This window comes from Carassius carassius, chromosome 21 (assembly GCF_963082965.1).
Source record: "Carassius carassius chromosome 21, fCarCar2.1, whole genome shotgun sequence".
Lineage (NCBI taxonomy): Eukaryota > Metazoa > Chordata > Actinopteri > Cypriniformes > Cyprinidae > Carassius > Carassius carassius.
In genome coordinates this window covers 26,586,474-26,606,594 of record NC_081775.1, presented here as the reverse complement: position 1 = coordinate 26,606,594, position 20,121 = coordinate 26,586,474, and the positions used below count along the sequence as shown (strand labels likewise).

General features: G+C 36.2%; 1 protein-coding gene across 1 annotated transcript; it reads right to left on the bottom strand.

Moving 5' to 3' along the window:
• Nucleotides 1-202: 202 nt before the first annotated feature.
• LOC132098021 (AMP deaminase 1-like) lies at nucleotides 203-19,998 on the bottom strand. The gene is made up of 15 exons (XM_059504109.1): nucleotides 19,843-19,998; nucleotides 14,732-14,897; nucleotides 12,258-12,363; nucleotides 11,632-11,797; nucleotides 10,875-11,094; nucleotides 10,005-10,134; nucleotides 9,728-9,922; nucleotides 9,293-9,424; nucleotides 9,054-9,217; nucleotides 8,852-8,978; nucleotides 8,267-8,430; nucleotides 6,995-7,115; nucleotides 5,312-5,485; nucleotides 5,100-5,210; nucleotides 203-704 (listed from the first exon to the last, which is right to left on the bottom strand). The coding sequence occupies exons 1-15, from the start codon at nucleotides 19,862-19,864 to the stop codon at nucleotides 549-551; spliced, it is 2,154 nt and encodes a 717-aa protein (XP_059360092.1). The 5' UTR covers nucleotides 19,865-19,998; the 3' UTR covers nucleotides 203-548.
• Nucleotides 19,999-20,121: the final 123 nt, after the last annotated feature.

The window sequence follows — 20,121 nt, the reverse complement described above, 5'->3', positions numbered from 1 at the left end:
GGAATACAGTGAAATGGGTATGGATTAACTTTAATGATAGTTTTGATGTTGATAGTCTCATTGTATGAAAAAGGACAGCATTAACACCTCAAAAAAGTAAAAGTAATTAAATTATGGCAAGTTATGAGCAAACAATGGCGTCAATTTCCATTCTACGTTAAATATAAAAATCAGAACACTTTTTAATTATACAGAACACTCATTTTAAATATAGATTTTGTTTATTGAGTCAACTGTAACAGGCTTTTTTCCAAAGCACGACCACAAAAATATGATACATTAAGGCACAAAGTAGATGTAAACTTAGTTAACTGTAAACCTGACTTACAGATCAGACATAAGACACATGCACAAGCCAATGATGAATCGGACTCCTGTGTACAAGAAGACTCAATATGTTCTGGAGTGTCAATTCTCATTACGATATAGGCTATGTTTCATGGATGTTATCTCATGGGCTTCACATTGATCATAATATAAATGTCATTTGAAGTGACATCATTTAAGAAGAGTGAAGAACAATCCACTTTTCATGAGTGCATGTTTGTTTAGTCAGCCATCACGCCCTCTCTAATGAGGTTCAGCTCATAGCACAGGGTCTCGTAGCGGTAGGCCATGCGAATCTGAGCCAAGTTGGTTTTGCGGATGTCATTACCTTCTGGACCATCCTTCAGGTAGTTGGTACCAAGGAAGTGAATCTTTTCCTGTTTGTGTGAGAAAAAAAGATAACGTTGCAATGTCAAGTCACCTTTATTTCTATAACACTTTATATAGTACAGATTGTGCATAGCTGCAGGGTATTTTGAGGGGGGGGGTAGGAAAACCGGGGGTGGGGCGTATGCAGTTTGGAGGCTGGGGTCACGTGATACGAGAAAACTGACAATATGAGGATGGATTCAAAAACAGCTTTTGTTAATAAAACTTACATTTCTTTTTTTAATATAAGTGAGTGTCTTTATTGTTTAAGAGTAATAGTAATATTGAATCAACCTAAAGCATTAATTTTGTTTCAAGAACAGGAAAGACGGAATGTCAAAGATAAAGTAAGCGCTACAGATGAGAGAATCCGAATGTGTTGCTGCGGAGTTAAACACTCTTGCTCTTTCTCTGCCGTCTCTGATATTACTGTAGAAATGCTCATTAATTCTTAATTTGGGTATGGTACAGACATGTTACAGATAATAATATGATCAAAAAATCATGGCAACAAATTATTTTTTAAGTCAGGTTAATAAGTTGAAACAACTTTTAGAGTCAATTTGATTCAAATTAACTCATGTTTAACCATTGCTTCTTGTTGGCTTAGACTTGATCATAAAGTTTGAAATAAGATCAATGTAAACACAACAGTTGTACAAAAGGCAGCAATGCTGTTTTTCAGTTCATATCAGTTCGGTGTTGATTCAGTTTAATCAGTATAATACTAGTGTTGATGTTGAAAGATGCGGCTCAGCTGTAAAGAAGCTATACAGAAGATGATGGTGCTGAAAGTCCACAAAAACACTGCTTAACCCTCTTAAGATGTGTAACTCCCAAAATTAATAAGTTAGAATGATTATTTATTAGATATGGAATCATTAAGTTCTTGCTTTTAAGTGTGAAAAGCCCCCAAAACATTAAGATCAGTGTTGATATTGTTACCTAAAAGTAGAACTTATCAAAATAGTTTTAGTAAGGTTTAGTTTAGAAACAAAGATGAAATAAAATAAAAAATATAAATATGAATTGAAAACCCTAAACTTAAAAAAGTTGAAAATCAGAAATGTTCAGATGGCAACTAAATTAAATAAAATGGGTTTAAGTTGAAGTAGTAAAATTACTAAAAATAAAACTGATATAAATAAATAAAAGCTAAACAGAAATGCAAAATAAAAAATGTATAAAAATGGCAAGTTACTGAAACTTACAATGAAAACTCTAATATAAAAAAATAAAGGCTCATACAAAGTGTTAATAAAATAACTGATTAAATTCAGATACGTAAATTGTAATCTGTGTTATTGTGATATTATTTATTAATTTTTGAATCCAAATGAGCTTTAAAGTAAAGTTAAAATGAAAACTGAAAATATAAAAATAAATATAACACTTACACACATAATTTTTGATTTACAAATCATGTATTACAGGGTAGCTTGTGAAGTTGTTTAACTGAATTAAATAAAATTTACCACCAGTAGCATTACCAAATGGAATTTCTTATTTATATATATATATATAAGAAATTCCATTTGGTAATGCTATAATTTTACTTCAAAAACATTACACATATAATCTATAGTTACACAACAAAAAAAGATGTATGTATGTATGTATGTATGTATATATATATATATATATATATATATATATATATATATATATATACACACATACATACAGTACAGACCAAAAGTTTGGAAACATTACTATTTTTAATGTTTTTGAAAGAAGTTTCTTCTGCTCATCAAGCCTGCATTTATTTGATCAAAAATACTGAAAAAAACCTGTAATATCGTGAAATATTATTACAACTTAAAATAATAGTTTTCTATTTGAATATACTTTAAAAAAAAATATTTTTTCCTGTGATGCAAAGCTGAATTTTCAGCATCATTACTGCAGCCTTCAGTGTAACATCCAGTCTATCACATGATCATTTAGAAATCATTCTAATATTCTGATTTATTATGAGTGTTGGAAACAGTTCTGCTGTCTAATATATTTGATGAATAAAAGGTTAAAAAGAACTGCATTTATTAAAAAAAAAAAAATTCTAATAATATATATTCTAATAATATATTTTCTTTACTATCACTTTTTTTCAATTTAACACATCCTTGCTGAATAAAAGTATTGATTTTATTTAAAAAAAAGAAAGAAAAAAAAATTATTGACCCCAAATTACTGACCAGTAGTGTATATTGTTACAACCCGAATTCCGGAAAAGTTGGGACGTTTTTTAAATTTTAATAAAATGAAAACTAAAAGTTCAAACCAAATGTTCTCTATAGGTGAAAGATCTGGACTGCAGGCAGGCCAGGTTAGCACCCGGACTCTTCTACGACGAAGCCATGCTGTTGTTATAGCTGCAGTATGTGGTTTTGCATTGTCCTGCTGAAATAAACAAGGCCTTCCCTGAAATAGACGTTGTTTGGAGGGAAGCATATGTTGCTCTAAAACCTTTATATACCTTTCAGCATTCACAGAGCCTTCCAAAACATGCAAGCTGCCCATACCGTATGCACTTATGCACCCCCATACCATCAGAGATGCTGGCTTTTGAACTGAACGCTGATAACATGCTGGAAGGTCTCCCTCCTCTTTAGCCCGGAGGACACGGCGTCCGTGATTTCCAACAAGAATGTCAAATTTGGACTCGTCTGACCGTAAAACACTATTCCACTTTGAAATAGTCCATTTTAAATGAGCCTTGGCCCACAAGACATGACGGCGCTTCTGGACCATGTTCACATATGGCTTCCTTTTTGCATGATAGAGCTTTAGTTGGCATCTGCTGATGGCACGGCGGATTGTGTTTACCGACAGTGGTTTCTGAAAGTATTCCTGGGACAATTTAGTAATGACATTGACACAATCATGCCGATGAGTGATGCAGTGTCGTCTGAGAGCCCGAAGACCACGGGCATCCAATAAAGGTCTCCGGCCTTGTCCCTTACGCACAGAGATTTCTCCAGTTTCTCTGAATCTTTTGATGATGTTATGCACTGTAGATGATGAGATTTGCAAAGCCTTTGCAATTTGACGTTGAGGAACATTGTTTTTAAAGTTTTCCACATTTTTTTTACGCAGTCTTTCACAGATTGGAGAGCCTCTGCCCATCTTTACTTCTGAGAGACTCTGCTTCTCTAAGACAAAGCTTTTATAGCTAATCATGTTACAGACCTGATATCAATTAACTTAATTAATCACTAGATGTTCTCCCAGCTGAATCTTTTAAAAACTGCTTGCTTTTTTAGCCATTTGTTGCCCCCGTGCCAACTTTTTTGAGACCTGTAGCAGGCATTAAATTTTAAATGAGCTAATTAAGTGGATAAAAGTGTAAAATTTCTCAGTTTAAACATTTGCTACGTTATCTATGTTCTATTGTGAATAAAATATTGGCTCATGTGATTTGAAATTCCTTTAGTTTTCATTTTATTAAAATTTAAAAAACGTCCCAACTTTTCCGGAATTCGGGTTGTATTACAAAATATTTATATTTTAAAAACACAGCTTTTTTTTTTTTTTTTTTTTTTTTTATTCATCAAAGTATCCTAAAAAATGTTCTGAATAAATATTAAGCAGCAGAACTGTTTCCAACTTTGATAATGAATCATCATATTAGAATGATTTCTAAAGGCTCATGTGATAATGATCCTAAAAATTCAGCTGTGCATCAAAGAAATAAATGATAATTTAAAGTATAATAAATTTAAAAACAATTATTTTAAATTGTAATAATATATCACAATATTACTTTTTTTCTATATTTTTGATCAAATAAATGCAGGCTTGATGAGCAGAAGAAACTTCTTTCAAAAACATAAAAAATAGTTCAAAGAGTTTTCTTTATTTTCATGACTATGAAAATTGTAGAGTCACACTGAAGGCATCAAGGGCTATTTGAGCAAGGAGAGTGATGGGGTTCTGCGCCAGATGATCTGGCCTCCACAGTCACCGGACCTGAACCCAATCGAGATGGTTTAGGGGTGAGCTTGACCGCAGACAGAAGGCAAAAGAGCCAACAAGTGCTAAGCATCTCTCGGGGAACTCCTTCAAGTCCATTTCAGGTGACTCCCTCTTGAAGCTCATCAAGAGAATGCCAAGAGTGTGCAAAGCAGTAATCAAAGCAAAAGGTGGCTACTTTGAAGAACCTAGAATATGACATTTTCAGTTGTTTCACACTTTTTTGTTATGTATATAATTCCATATATAATTCCACATGTGTTAATTCATAGTTTTGATGCCTTCAGTGTGAATCTACAATTTTCATAGTCATGAAAATAAAGAAAACTCTTTGAATGAGAAGGTGTGTCCAAACTTTTGGTCTGTACTGTAAATATATAAATGTTTCTATATATAGTGTTTTAGTGATGTGTTTGGTCAGGTGCCCTCACCTCAGCAGACAGGCCGCTCTGGAGAACACTGTTTCTGGCAATCTCACACATGTCACAGGTGCTGAGCTTGAACACCTGGGCTGCAATGGCATATTCCTCCATAAGGGGCTCCTAGTGTTGCAGGATTCAAATAAGTACACAGGTATCATATCAAAGGAAAAGAGGGAGAAGAAGCTACTCATTTGTACATAAGAAAAGGGGTGAAGCCTTACCTTAGTGTAGTGGAACTGCATGGGGTCATCAGTGGACAGAGAGACCATCAGTCCCTTCTTGTGGAACTCCAGCAGAGGATTCTTGTTGTACTCAAGGAACAGACTGTTATTGCTGAGTGGGGACATGGCAATGGGGACCTGGGCTAGGTAATACAGATACTGCAGGACAGGGCTCTGTGGAACGCGAGAAGACAATGAGTGTATTTTGAAGACAGAGAAAGTGTATGGGGGTAAGGTGTATTGGTCAGGGTAAATGTAATAAATGTAATAAATCAGGGTAAAATGCCTTTTTTCGCACAGAGCAACCTCCTCAACAGCAACCAGTCAAGTTTCAGAAGTGGAAATTCAACCGAGACTGCCTTGCTCTCAGTTGTTGAAGCCCTAAGACTGGCAAGAGTGGAATCCAAATCTTCAATACTTATCTTGCTGGATCTCAGGGTTCAGTTCTTGGACCACTTCTCTTCTCTGCCTACATGGCATCATTAGGTTCTGTCATTCAGAAACATGGCTTTTCATACCACTGCTATGCTGATGACACTCAACTCTACCTCTCATTCCATCCTGATGATCCAACAGTAACTGTTTGCATCTCAGCTTTCTTGCTGGATGAAGGACCATCACCTTCAACTCATCCTTTCCAAGACAGAACTGCTTGTGGTTCCAGCAAACCCATCGTTTCATCACAATTTCACCATCAGGTTAGGCACATCAACCATAACTCCTCAAAAACATCCAGAAACCTTGGAGTTATGACTGATGATCAGCAGACTTTCTCAGACCACATTGCTAAAACTGTCCGATCCTGCAGATTTGCTTTATTCAACATCAAGAAGATCAAGCCCTTTCTTTCGGAACATGCTGCACAACTCCTTGTTCAAGCTCTTGTTCTGTGCAGGCTGGACTATTGCATTGCTCTCTTGGCAGGTCTTCCAGTCAGTTCTATCAAACCTTTATATTTAATCCAGAATGCAGCAGCAAGATTAATTTTTAATGAGCTGAAAAGAATACACGTCACACCTCTGTTTATAAATTTGCACTGGCTACCAATAGCTGCCCGCATAAAATCCAAGACATTGATGCTTGCCTACAAAACTCCCACTGGCTCTGCACCCCTTTACCTAAATTCATTACTTCAGACTTATGTGCCTCTAGAAGCTTGCGTTCTGCAACTCAACTCAATCCGAGTCCATAGCCATCTTCAAGAATCGGCTTAAAACATCACTTCCATCTTCCGTCTTTATTTGACCCTCTAGACTCTATTCTAATTCTATTCTTTAAAAAAAAAACTTTGTCCCTTTTAGACTTGCACTCTATATTCATTTACTGCTTGTTTTCTTAAAAAAATAAAAAATAACACTAGCTTTTCTAATCTTTTTGTATTCTATCGATTTGTTTTCTTTTTATTTATTATACAATTTACAAAAGCAAAAAAGGACTCTAACACTAGCTTGCTTTATTCTTTTACTATTCTATCTGTTTTCTTTTTATTTATTATATGATTTAAAAAAAGCCCTTGCTATGTGTACTGCATCAAGCTAACTGAGACTTGTTATAGCACTTGTGTATCATTGCTCTTTTGCTGATTTTGATTGCTTCCATTGCCCTCATTTGTAAGTCGCTTTGGATAAAAGCACCTGATAAAAGAATAAATGTAATATAATGTAATGTAAATGGTGCATTAACCTTTTTGAGGTTGAGACCGTGAGAAATGTTGTCTGCAGTCATGAAACAGGCCAGCAGGTGAGTGACAGCTCCAGCTTCACCACAGTGAGGTCTGAACTGGAATGTGTTCATACCTCTCTCCCTGGAAGCCACAAACACACAGCACATAGTCAAGTGAGTGAGTGAAGTGACATTCAGCCAAGTATGGTGACCCATACTCAGAATTTGTGCTCTGCATTTAACCCATCCGAAATGCACACACACAGAGCAGTGAACACACACACACACACTGTGAGCACACACCCGGAGCAGTGGGCAGCCATTTATGCTGTGGCGCCCGGGGAGCAGTTGGGGGTTCGATGCCTTGCTCAAGGGCACCTAAGTCGTGGTATTGAGGGTGGAGAGAGCACTGTACATGCACTCCCCCCACCCACAATTCCTGCCGGCCTGGGACTCGAACTCACAACCTTTCGATTGGGAGTCCGACTCTCTAACCATTAGGCCACGACTTCCCTTGAATTGCAATTGTCAATTGCATCTTAGTGCAACTTTTCTTATATGATAACCTCTTATGGACTGGTTTTAATAATTTATTTCTTTGTGTTCACAGTATTCTATAAGAAATGTACATGACACAATGTTCCGTTTTAGATTTTTAAAATTTTTTGAAGTAAATGTGAATGGTGCATTCTTGTGCAAAATGTAGTGCTAGTTGGTTGCTTACAGCCCACACCCAAATCTCTACAATATTCTCTACAACTCTACATACACTGATAATATATATATATATTTTTTTTTTAAAGAAATCAATACCTTTATTGAACAAGGTTGCATTAAATTGATAAAACATGACAGTAAACATTCCACAAAAATATTAAGCTGCACAAATGTTTTCATCATTAATAATAATAATAAGAAGAAATGTTTTGTTGATCAGCATATTAGAATGATTTCTGAAGGATCATGACACTGAAGACTGAAAATTCAGCTTTGCATCACCGGAATACATTACATTTTAATATGTATTATAATAATATTTCACAATATTCCTAAATTTTTGATCCAATAAATGCATCTCTGTTTTTCAAAAGCATTAACAAATTTAAATAAATGCCAATTTTATTGTCCAAAATAAACTCAAACAGTGTGGGATGCATTACACACCAACGTTTATTAAATGGGGTTTGAGACGCAAGGAAGCCCCTATTATTGGCTGTAATAATAGTAGCAAGCACAGCAATTATCCAGTCTACAAAGCTGCTTGCATTTTTTGTGTGTTTTCGAGATACTCACTTGCGCAGCTGGTTGAGTCGGGCAATGTTTGCATACATGTAGTAAATCCAGTAAGAATATGATGGGCTCTTCACGACGTCCCACTCCTCAGGTTTGGGGCTCTTTGTGGAAAACATGTGACCGCTGTGTTTGGACTCATCATCCACACTGTCAAAGGCAGTCACCTGTAGAGAGACAAAATGCAGAGATGAAGGAGATAACAGGCTACAGTAATATTGTGAAATTTTATTATATTTTAAAATGTAATTAATTCCTGTAATGACAAAGCTGAATTTTCAGCATCATTACTCCAGCCTTTAGTGTCACATGATCCTATAGAAATTATTATAATATGCTGATTTGTTGCTCATTTATTATTATTATTATATCAACATTAAAAACAGTTGTGCTATTTTAGAAATGAATAGTTTGATGAATATATCACATTACAAATGTCTTTCCTGTCATTCTCGATCAATTTAATGCATCCTTGCTGAATAAAGTGTTTAAAAAAAATCTTACTGACCCAAACTTTTGAACAGTAGTCTATATGGAACAAAAATTGTCCCATGTATTACTATTACCATATTTTCCAGATTCACTCACATGCTTCAGGAAGACACTGAGCTCTGGGTTGGAGTTTGGGTCAATGGTGGCCTGGAAAACAGGGAGGAAGATGTTTTCCAGCATCTTTCCAAAGTGTGGCACAAAGTTCCTGCCTCTGAAAATATCACTAGAGGAGGACAAGAGATAAACTGTTAGTACAGTTTCCAATGACTGAGTGTGAGAAGTGAAAAAGTTCACCTACTAGATTCTAGGCACTTGAATCATCCACTTGAGGTGAGGAGAAAAGACTCTGTGCTTGTTAAACCAGCTTGCAAGCTTAGTCCACTCATTAGGGTTACAGCCATAGATGGACAGACGAGGCTCTGCGTACTGATATCTGGCATCCTCCAGGTCACTAGCAACTTCCTGTGAGATTCCAGTTGATTTGATTGGTTTCCCGTTAGTATAAATCAGTAACTGCATGGTTCACCCAAGTCTTACCTTAATAATGGTTGCAAAATACTCTCCGGATATGTGGTTCTCAGTCTTCAGATAAAGATCACGCAGCTCACTGGCACCCACAGGGTTGTACTTGGCATTGAATTTATCAAAACGCTGGAAGGTTTGTCTGCCCTGCATTAAATCACTGTAAATCACTTTGGAGTCATCACAAATAACAGTTCTTGTTAGCAATTAGGAGCGCTAAGAATGCTGTCAAAACAGCTGAGGATACACAGAGTGGATTTTGTAACCCATGTGATGGCCTAAAAATAGAGCACATGACAACTGCATAGTGAGCACTGCATAGTGCTATAAGGATTCTTTGACACATTATTTCTAGTTCTGAACTTCTGTGGTGATTCTCTCTATATTTTCCTCCCATATCTGGGTAACCAGGCCCTGAAGAACCTTTGTGAGGTGTTGTGTGATACTTACAGCATGCACATCCAGAGAATCGACAGTCAGGTCATAGGGGTGCAGATTAAGAGATGCAAAAAGCTCCTTCATGGTCATTTCCTTGCCCTTCAGAACATGCACCACACGATCCGCATCCACACGGTAGGACTTCTTGATGAAGCGGAGGAGATGCTTCTGATTCATGCAGGCAGCAGCGTGGATGTGAGTGTCAACCTACAATAACAACAACAGAACTGTCAACATTTGTGGTCGTGTGTAAATTATTTAAGTCTAAATGACATACTGGGAATCATACCTTTCTGCAGTTGTAAAAGTCTCTGTGAGGATTTTTCTTCAGCTCTTTCATTTCCTCCATCTCATTCAACATCTCATGCACATTGAATTTTGACATGAGGAACTTCAGACGACGATGAGTGTATGTCTTTCTGAGGAACAAAACACAAGAATCCATTTACGCTGTTTTATTGTCTATAGCCTTAAAATTCAACATTAAACATATCACAAGTTTGAGGTCAGTAAGCGTTCAAAGATTATTTTGTTATTGCATTAAATTGATGAAAAGTGACAATAGAGACATTTATAATGTCACAAAAGTTTTCTGTTTCAAATAAATGCCGTTCTGTTTAGCCTTCAATTCATGAAAGAATCCTCAAAAAAAAAAATATATATATATATATATATTGTTAAGCAGGATGACAATAAGAAATGTTTCTTAAGCACCAAATTATTATATAGAATGATTTCTGAAGGATCACTGAAGACTAATATCTGCATTTACAGCATTTTCATCAAATAAATGCAGCCTTAGTGCAGATAAGACACTTCTCTCAAATAGACTGAAAAATCTTATAGACTCCAAACGTTTGAATGGTAGTGAATATAATATAATATAATATAATATAATATAATATAATATAATATAATATAATATAATATAATATAATATAATATAATATAATATAATATAATATAATATAATATAATATAATATAATATAATATAATATAATATAATATAATATAATATAATAATTAAATGTGTACTGTAACATTCATTTAAATTGACTTCTTAACCATATTTTTTTTTCTCCAAAAACTTGGATAGTGACATGCAATGGAAAAGAGAGAATACAGAATCTAGATCTGCAGTGCTTTTGTGAACTCACGTTGGGCCCTGAGCAATCAAGGCGATGAGGAAGTTCATGTCGTCTATGAATGTGACAAGATCTGGACCGGGGTTGTTCAGAGGCTGGTGTTTATCAGCAGATGCTGCATCTTTGTAGACATAGATAACTCCATCCTTCATGCGAGCGACGTAGCCGAGGTTAGGAGGGAAGTCCTTCGTGCAGAAGGGATCCTCACCAGACTTAGGAGGAGAGGTGAAGACTGCAACACAGCAGTTGTGTTATATTTCACTAAATTCAACAAACGCAATCATTTTTTATTTTTACAATGAAAGAGTAAAAAAGGAAGTAAAAGTATTAAGGCAGCTATGTTAAAGGAATAGTTCACCCAAAAATGAAAATTCTGCCATTAATTACCCTCATGTCGTTCCAAACCAGTAAGACCATCATTCATCTTTGGAACACAAATTAAGATATTTTTGATTAAATCTGAGTGCTTTCTGATCCTGCATAGACAGCAATGCAACTGAAATGTTCCCAGACACAGAAAGGTGACATCAGGGGTTCATCCCTAATTTTATGAGGCTACGAGAATACTTTTTGAGCGCAAAAAAAAACAAAAATAACGACTTTATTTAACGATTTTTTCTCTTATTAAGAAATATCTTAATTTGTGTTCCAAAGATGAGCGATGGTCTTAAGGGTAAGTAATTAATGACAGCATTTTCATTTTTGGGTGAACTATCCCTTTAAATCAAAAATTTATGTTTTTATCATGGAATTCTGTTTCTGTTATTACGAGGGTGCACTCGGTCTTCGGCTTTCCAGTGCTCTCCTTCAATCTTGCGTAAGAACTGAGAGGGAGTGTCTGGGAATCTCTGGAAAGCCAACCTCATGTACTTCTCTCTGATGTTCAGGGCACGGTACAGACCCTTACAGGCCAGCTCAAAGTCATCCATGGTCACCTGCAGAACAGTTTGGAAGGACGTGATTCTGTGCAATGCCAACGCTGATTGTCATCTTTCAAATGCCAATATCTATGATTGGAAATGTGATAGGTTGACAAATGCAAATGTATATGGAGTAATAGAGTGCACTGACTGGGTGACACTATATTTAAATGTCACCATGTCCTTGACATCATGCCAGAGTGGATGAGATTGAATCTTAGAAAAGAGTAGGAATTTATGACTACATGTGAAAAGCGAATTCCTGAACTCTCTTAAATCCCCCTCCTAAATGTCAGATATAGATATCAGAAACCACATCCTGGGATGGGCTTCACCTGCTAAGACGGAGACACCCCCCCCCCCCCCCAGCTGATCCATTTCAGCTGGCCGTGTACAAAGGGCAGTGTACAAATCAAAACTTACATAACATGGTCATGTTCCAGTCAGTTCCTGGAATGTATATTTTGGAACGTACCCCAGCAGCGTAGTCGCCAGTGATGGACACTCTCTGGAAGTGAGGGACCTCCAAGTAGGTTGGTTTATCTTCTAGCACGGGCTGAGTGCGATTGAGATGCTTCTTACTGTGTAGGGATTGGTTAAAGATTAGGTTTGGGTGGACCTTTTTCACAGACTATGAAGTGTTTATATTTTCATTTACAATGTATATATATGTATATATATATATATATATATATATATATATATATATATATATATATATATATATATATATATATATATATATACACAGTACAGACCAAAAGTTTGTACACACCTTCTCATTCAAAGAGAAGGTTTCTTTATTTTCATGACTATGAAAATTGTAGATTCACACTGAAGGCATCAAGGGCTATTTGACCAAGAAGGAGAGTGATGGGGTGCTGTGCCAGATGACCTGGCCTCCACAGTCACCGGACCTGAACCCAATCGAGATGGTTTAGGGGTGAGCTGGACCGCAGACAGAAGCCAAAAGGGCCAACAAGTGCTAAGCATCTCTCGGGGAACTCCTTCAAGACTGTTGGAAGACCATTTCAGGTGACTCCCTCTTGAAGCTCATCAAGAGAATGCCAAGAGTGTGCAAAGCACTAATCAAAGCAAAAGGTGGCTACTTTGAAGAACCTAGAATATGACATATTTTCAGTTGTTTCGCACTTTTTTGTTATGTATATAATTCCATATATAATTCCACATGTGTTAATTCATAGTTTTGATGCCTTCAGTGTGAATCTACAATTTTCATAGTCATGAAAATAAAGAAAACTCTTTGAATGAGAAGGTGTGTATATATATATATGCAAAAAAATATGCAAAATCAAATACAAAATAATTGTATTCGGGAAAAAGTTTAAGAAATAATTAGTTTTCAAACAAAGTTTTAATAACCTCAAAACAAGTTAAAATAAGCTAACAAAAGTTATTGTTATTGCAGTTATTGCATTGCCTGACGGTAGATGGCTGTCGGATCAGTATCAGACGGTAAGTACTCGTACTGTCATTATTGTTGACGGCTACTAAAAAAAAAAAAAAAGAATTGAACAGTAAAAGGCAATTTGGCTTATGCGAGACAAATGTCAAAATAATTAAATAAAAAATGGAAAAATAAGGAATACAAAAATTAAAAAATATAGAAACATTAAGTACATTTTCTAATGATGTTTAACAACTAAATTCATTAATGACAGTTTAGACAAAAGGGGTTATGTTTGACAAATAATGTGCACTCGGAGGTTAAGCCTCCAGTCGTATCACTGGCCTAGAAAAGGAGTTCTCTTTCGTGATGCTAGCCATGTTGAGACTACAGGCGAGTATTATTCACTTAAACTTAATTAATTTGAGTAGAAATTGCTGTTAAATACTGTATATTTCTACAAAAGGTAAGTACCCTAAAACTTTTTATGCTGCATCCTCACCAATAGATGTCAGTATAAAGTTCTGTTGTATCAACTAGCAAAACAATAATTACCTAATTTACCTAAAGGCATAGTTAACTCAAAAATGAAAATTCGGTCATTAATTAATCACCCTCGTGTCATTCCAAACCTGTAAAGCCCAAAACATCCGGCACGGTTTTAGCAATCCCATAAGATCACTGTGCATCAAACTGTGCGACATGGATCTAATAAATGTGGCTACGACGTGTGTAGACTGTACGATGACTCGTATGATACGACGCACATTACTATAGAAGAGTAAAATGACATCAGCATGCATTAGTGCTAAACAAAAAGGGCATGATAAATCATTAACAGTTGCATTTTTTATGTGAGCTGAAAAAAAGTGGAAGTGGCGGAAGTGGAAGGGATATATTTTTGGAAGGGATATTATATTTAGGTCGCATGATTTCATGTCACATTTTTATTGGTTGGTCAGTTAACGTGGATTGCAACAGCAAACATACTGTGCGACGATCATGTTGTATCGTAGGCAATCTTTGGTCACAAGACCATGACAATGGCTGTCTTTGAAACTCTCTCACTGTACAATACAAGACCACCGATTAGGAGCCACAATTGTTTCACAATGCCAATATTTCATCTGGGAAAGCCAAAAATCATGCACTGTGTTTAGGGCTGAAGACCTTGTATTAGCCTATATTTATGATGAAATCCGAGAGCTTTCTCTCTGAACTGAAACATTCCCAATCCCAGAAAGGTAGTAAGGACATCATTAAAATAGTCCATGTGACATCAGTGGTGAACTAATGTTACGAAGCTCCAAGAATACTTTTTGTGCACAAAGCAAGCAAAAATAATTACTTTATTCAACGATTTCTTCTCTTCTGGGTCAGTCTCTGCCACCATATTTCATCAAAAATATATTAATTTGTGTTCTGAAGATGAATGAAAGTCTAGGTGAATAATTAATGACAGAATTTTCCTTTTTTAGGTGCACTAACCCACTAATTAAAAAGCAGTTATGTAATTGAAATTGTATGACTTGTACACTGACCGCTTCTCCTCATCATCATCCTCTGTTACATGTTGGGCCAGCTCTTGGTTAAGGATAGGACAGTCATCAGGCACATCAAACAGGGATATCTCGTCACGGACATCATCATCTTTGGTCTCCGAAGCAAACACACGCTCTGCGATGGCACGTGTGCGATCATCCGTCTCTGATGGCCAAAAAAAGCATGCACCACATTGGTTTTAGTACAAATTCGTTATTTAAGGAGATGGAGGCCAACCAAAGTGGAGCAAAAGGAGATGGCTGAGTTCTAAAAGGCCCAAAAGCAGTTAAAATGCATTAAGTGAGACCAAATTTTAAACATTATTTAAGTTTAAAATAAAATGTTATACTCTAAAAACTATAAGACAAGATAAGTGACAACCAACTTGTACTTATATTAAGCATCTGAATGATTATGCTTTAGACAATTTTGAGACTCTCGTTCTAATGTTGAACTTTTTAATCAGAGCCTGCTTTTGGCAAAACAAAGACACTTTTTCAGAATGATTCAACTACTGAGTCACTGTGACCGCTAGCAGAGATGGAACAATCTCCCATGCAAAGATGAACAAAACTATGACAAACTCATTAAGCCAAGACACACATCACGAACTAACAACAGCACAACCCAAATCATAACTTAGAAATGAACAGATAAGAAACTATGAGGCCTACATCTTAAAAGCTTTTTAAGAATCATATTAAACATGCACAGAAATACACAACTTTGTCATTTGTTTGCTTATGAACTACAGTGGGGTGCAAAATGTTTCTGATTGAATAATCATTTTTACTTGCACTACTTGTTTTCTTAATTTCAATGTCTTTCTTGGTATTTAGTATGTCAGTGTATAGACTACAGCAGTATTCAAGCAAGAAAATCTGTACAGAAGAGTTGAGATCAATGTTACAAATGCACGTACTTCATTAGTGACCTAAAACAAATGATTAAATATTTTCAATTGTTTTATGCCATAACATTTTTTGGCTTAGATTTTCTTTTTTGTCTCAAGATTTTTGCACCCCAATGTATATTTTCTTCTAAAACAAACAAATGAATAAAATATACAGATGGACATTTGAAGCAGTTTTAACATGTTGATCTCCGACGGTTTCCTTTATACTTACTCCCTTCTGATTATGCATTTCCAAAGAGTGGGCAAGGAAGATCCAAAACATTGAAAAGAAAAGGAGGTTATAGGTTGGACTGAATTAGTAAGCAACACATCGGAACTGTCATTTTATTCACATTTCAGGGATCAGATGTCACATTAATAGCAAAATATTCTGTAATATTAAATCAGATCTCTCTGTATTGCATGCAACCTGTAAAGCATGAGTCATGAATTTTACAATAAATTAAGAAGGTTTTATATAGAAAAGAAATTGCAATCACTGATAAAGGTAAAGTAGAAAGTACAAAAATCTCATCAAGTCATGCTCAAAACTGTGACGTTTTCACAAGATTGTCGACATTCTCAAAAGTACTCAAACAAGGCTTGACATTCTGTTTATACACTCTGTTTATAACGGTTTACTCACACAGAGGCAAACTTTTGTTAGTGTTCACTTCCAATGATCATACTTTTTTATTTTTTTTTTACAGGTCAAATCAAAGTCAAATCATGGGTGGGTTTTTGTCCTGTGGAGCCCTCTTTTGTCACAATTGAACAAATAACAGGAAATTACATCACAAATTTGAAAACTAAGGGCGCGTCTCATTTAGCTTCCTACTTGTGTAGTCGATGTATTAATTAGGGAGTTGGCCATTTTAAAAAGAAATAGTCCCAATCAGTGTCCTGGTGTGTCTCACTAGTGCCTAAATTTGTTTAGAGTTTAGACATTATACTGAGGGAGATAAATGAGACGCAACCTAAAGCTCAGCTAAAGGCCCGAATAACAATCCAACCTTAAATGTATACAGTAGTTCACCCAGAAATGAGAATGGTGTCATCATTTCTCGACCTCATGTTGTTCCAAACCTGTATAAATTTCTTTCCCCTAACAATATTTTTGGACTTCCTTAGTATTTTTTCAGCATTCCTCAAAATACCATCTTTTGTGTTCAAAATAAAATTTTGGAACAACTTGAGGGTGAGTAAATTACAGCTATTGGTAAATGACATGGATTGTGACAACTAAACAATTTGTTTATCCTAAATAATATTCAATGTCCCCTAGTCCACATTCCTCGACTCTAAAACGTTCTTCAAAAATCACACACAGTGTATCCACCTGGAGTTTCATGGCCAATCTATTGGATACGCCAGTATGGGACGGGTACTGAGATTCCCAGATCTTCCAGTTCATGCCCTTTCCAAACACACAAACAATCATCCGCCTACGATTTCTACCAATACTTACGCTCCTCCTCTGCTGGGTTAGTAACATGTACCCATCAGACATGGTACAGGATTCATGTAGAGAGGGGCAAATGAAAATTTAGTCACTGACAACCCAAATGGACTAAAACAGTCATCAAATGAAGTGTTATTTACACCGTTCACTAAACTAAATAGGAGAAACAGTTACAGAATCACACCTGCAATCTGCCATTGGTCAGCTAAACAGATGGTCCCGCCCTAAACTCACATCATTAACCAACAGATGACTTACTTTCTCCTGTCCAGCTTAATAATAGGCAGAGACAAATGTATTAACATCTAATAAATTACACGTTTACCAGTATCAGACTCGAGGGTCTTTTACACGAGTGTGAAAACATTAATCAGATGATTATAGCGGCCTAAGCTCATGTGGCCTTCCCTTCTTTCTATTTTTAAACCTGGTGATATCAGTGACTGATATCCAATCACAGCTAGTAAATGTAAATTTAGATTATTCTTAGGCTACACATGAAAAGCAGCATGTCTAGCAATGCAAGTCTGAAATCAACCCAATATCCTACTCCGAAGAACAGAATACAGCTGTGGTCATACAGTTTACACACACCTTACAGAATCTGCAATATGTTAATGGTTTTAACATAAGTGTGATCATTAAATTTTTTTTTTTTTATGTTCAGTATGCCCAAATAATCTATTTGAATTTACTTAAATTATAATTTCCAAAATTTTACATATGCTTGACTCTTAATATTGTGTTTTTTAGGTTTAGAATAGTTATTTGTCTACTGTTTTTGTCATTTTTATGATTCTTCTTATTTTGTTAAAACTATTAAAGGGGTCATAGGATGCTACATGCACTTTTACAAGTGGTATGAACTGAAATGTGTATTGGCAGAGTGTGTAAACAACCACCCTATAATGATAAGTGTTACACCAAATTTTCAGATGTCTGTCTTTGTGACGTCACACAGACAGGCCACTCCCACGATAGTTTGAGTGACAGTAGCGTTTCAGCACTGACTGTCATCTTACTTTAGACCCACTTTGAGTGAGCCGTCATCATTCCACCATTGTTTCACCGCCGGAACAGATGTAGAGAATGACTCCAAAGCGATTGAGGTGTTCTGTTGTTGAATGTTATAATGAACATAGCAGTTGCCAATTACTTACGACATTTCAGCCGATGAAGACGCAGTAGATTACGTTTGTTTCTGAAGGGAATGCGCCCCCGATCTACCTAAATGCATCTATGTTCACAAGAATCATTCGTGGTCCAGCTTCACCTACAGAAAAAAGTGAGTATAAGGTTTTTTTAAGGAATCTTTGCAAATCGCCTTTCCTAATAATGTGCTAATTAGCAAGTTTCATGATGAATGCAGCTTTAGTTAACGCAGAACCTGATTTTACCAAGTGAGACGTGTTCCTGGGACAACATCTTTGTAGTTCCTGGAAGAAAATTGTGATTAACCAATCAGATTTGAAGAACCAGTTTATAGATTTTGTGAAGTTTACGCTTAAAATCACTGTTTGGTGCTTGTGCATCAGTGCCATTCATCTATCATTTCCTCTGATTTTAGGGAATATTCATGGTTAAGGTTAGGTTTAGGTGTAGTCATATGGTCAAGAATACATTTTTGGAGTACAATGTTGTTCCAGGGTCAACAAAATATGTTGACTTAGGAACACATCAAACTCAGCAAAATCAGGATGTGCTTAGTTAACAGTCCCTCAGAGAGCAGAGAGGGGCGGGGTCGGCAGAGCTCATTAACATTTAAGGGAAAATGCTACAAAACTGCTTGCTCTGAAATGAGCCGTTTTTGACAGGGTAAAAAAAAGTGTGGTTTTTTTACACTACCATTGAGAAATTTTAACCAAACTATGCTATAGTCTTTTCATTGAGACTTTAAAGAATCCTATTAACTTGTGGAAAATAGGCATCCCATGACCCTTTTAACATTTGGCAAATTCTGCACTGAGCATGTAAACACATGACCACAGGTGCACACGCTAGGGCTTGAGAACACCGTGGACAAACATTTATGATGTAAAAATAAACTTTGAGTGACTTATGGCATGTCAAGCACCAGCATGACATTTGAGTCACTAGAACGTGCTGACTAGCAAAAGAATCTCTTGCATTTTCAAGCACGCCTTGATGTACTGTAACTAATAAGTCAGAAACATCGCTTAATCAGACCTAACAATCTTCCACATTGCCACAGCTACAAAAAGCATCAGTGTGAACTCCTGCATGAATGCATAAAAATATGATACAAATTGCACTCCAGTCTAAACAGACTTAACCTAATCACAGGTGTTAATGAAGTAATAGAACAGGCTTGAAAACCTTACACCTCTGTTTTCAATCAGCTGCTATTTAATAAAACATCAGGGGACACAGTTGAAGAACTCAAAGGGTTACAGTTGCCATTTTCTTTGAATTAAAGGCCCCAAGATGCTCTCCAAAAATAGTTTTTGGAATACCTAACCTTGCCTAGTGTACTTTTTGTACAAGCTTCTAAGAGTTGATTGGCAGAAATAACTATTCGGACACTCCCAGTCCTAGATTACAGTTTCTGCCGGAGACCTCGGTGTCGTCCAGATCTTATGCAACATTTTCTGTTCTTCAAAAAACTTTGCAGACACATCAGTTAAGCCATTATGCTCATTTAATGTGATGACAAGCAACTTTTATAGTAATATGTTTTGTTAAAACCAAATCTTTTCATTGTGTGATGGATTCAGGTGGTGATGGACACTCACCGGGCACAGCGATTTTGGGCATGTTGGCTGCTGGTTCTGACACTATCACTCTTCCTGTAGAAAGCTGGCTGGTCCGACACTGCTCCTTGGTAGCGGGGAAGTGAGCTGTTGGACACTGTACATGGGCAATATTAAGCAGTATTTGCACACTGTAACCAGAGCTGTGTACTGGATACAGTGGGCTTGAGAGTGAGTTCAACTCTATTTTAAGGTTTGACAGACAGACAAGTTCAAGTGACAAGTTCACACATGGGAAAGAGTGATATTATGTAAGTATCT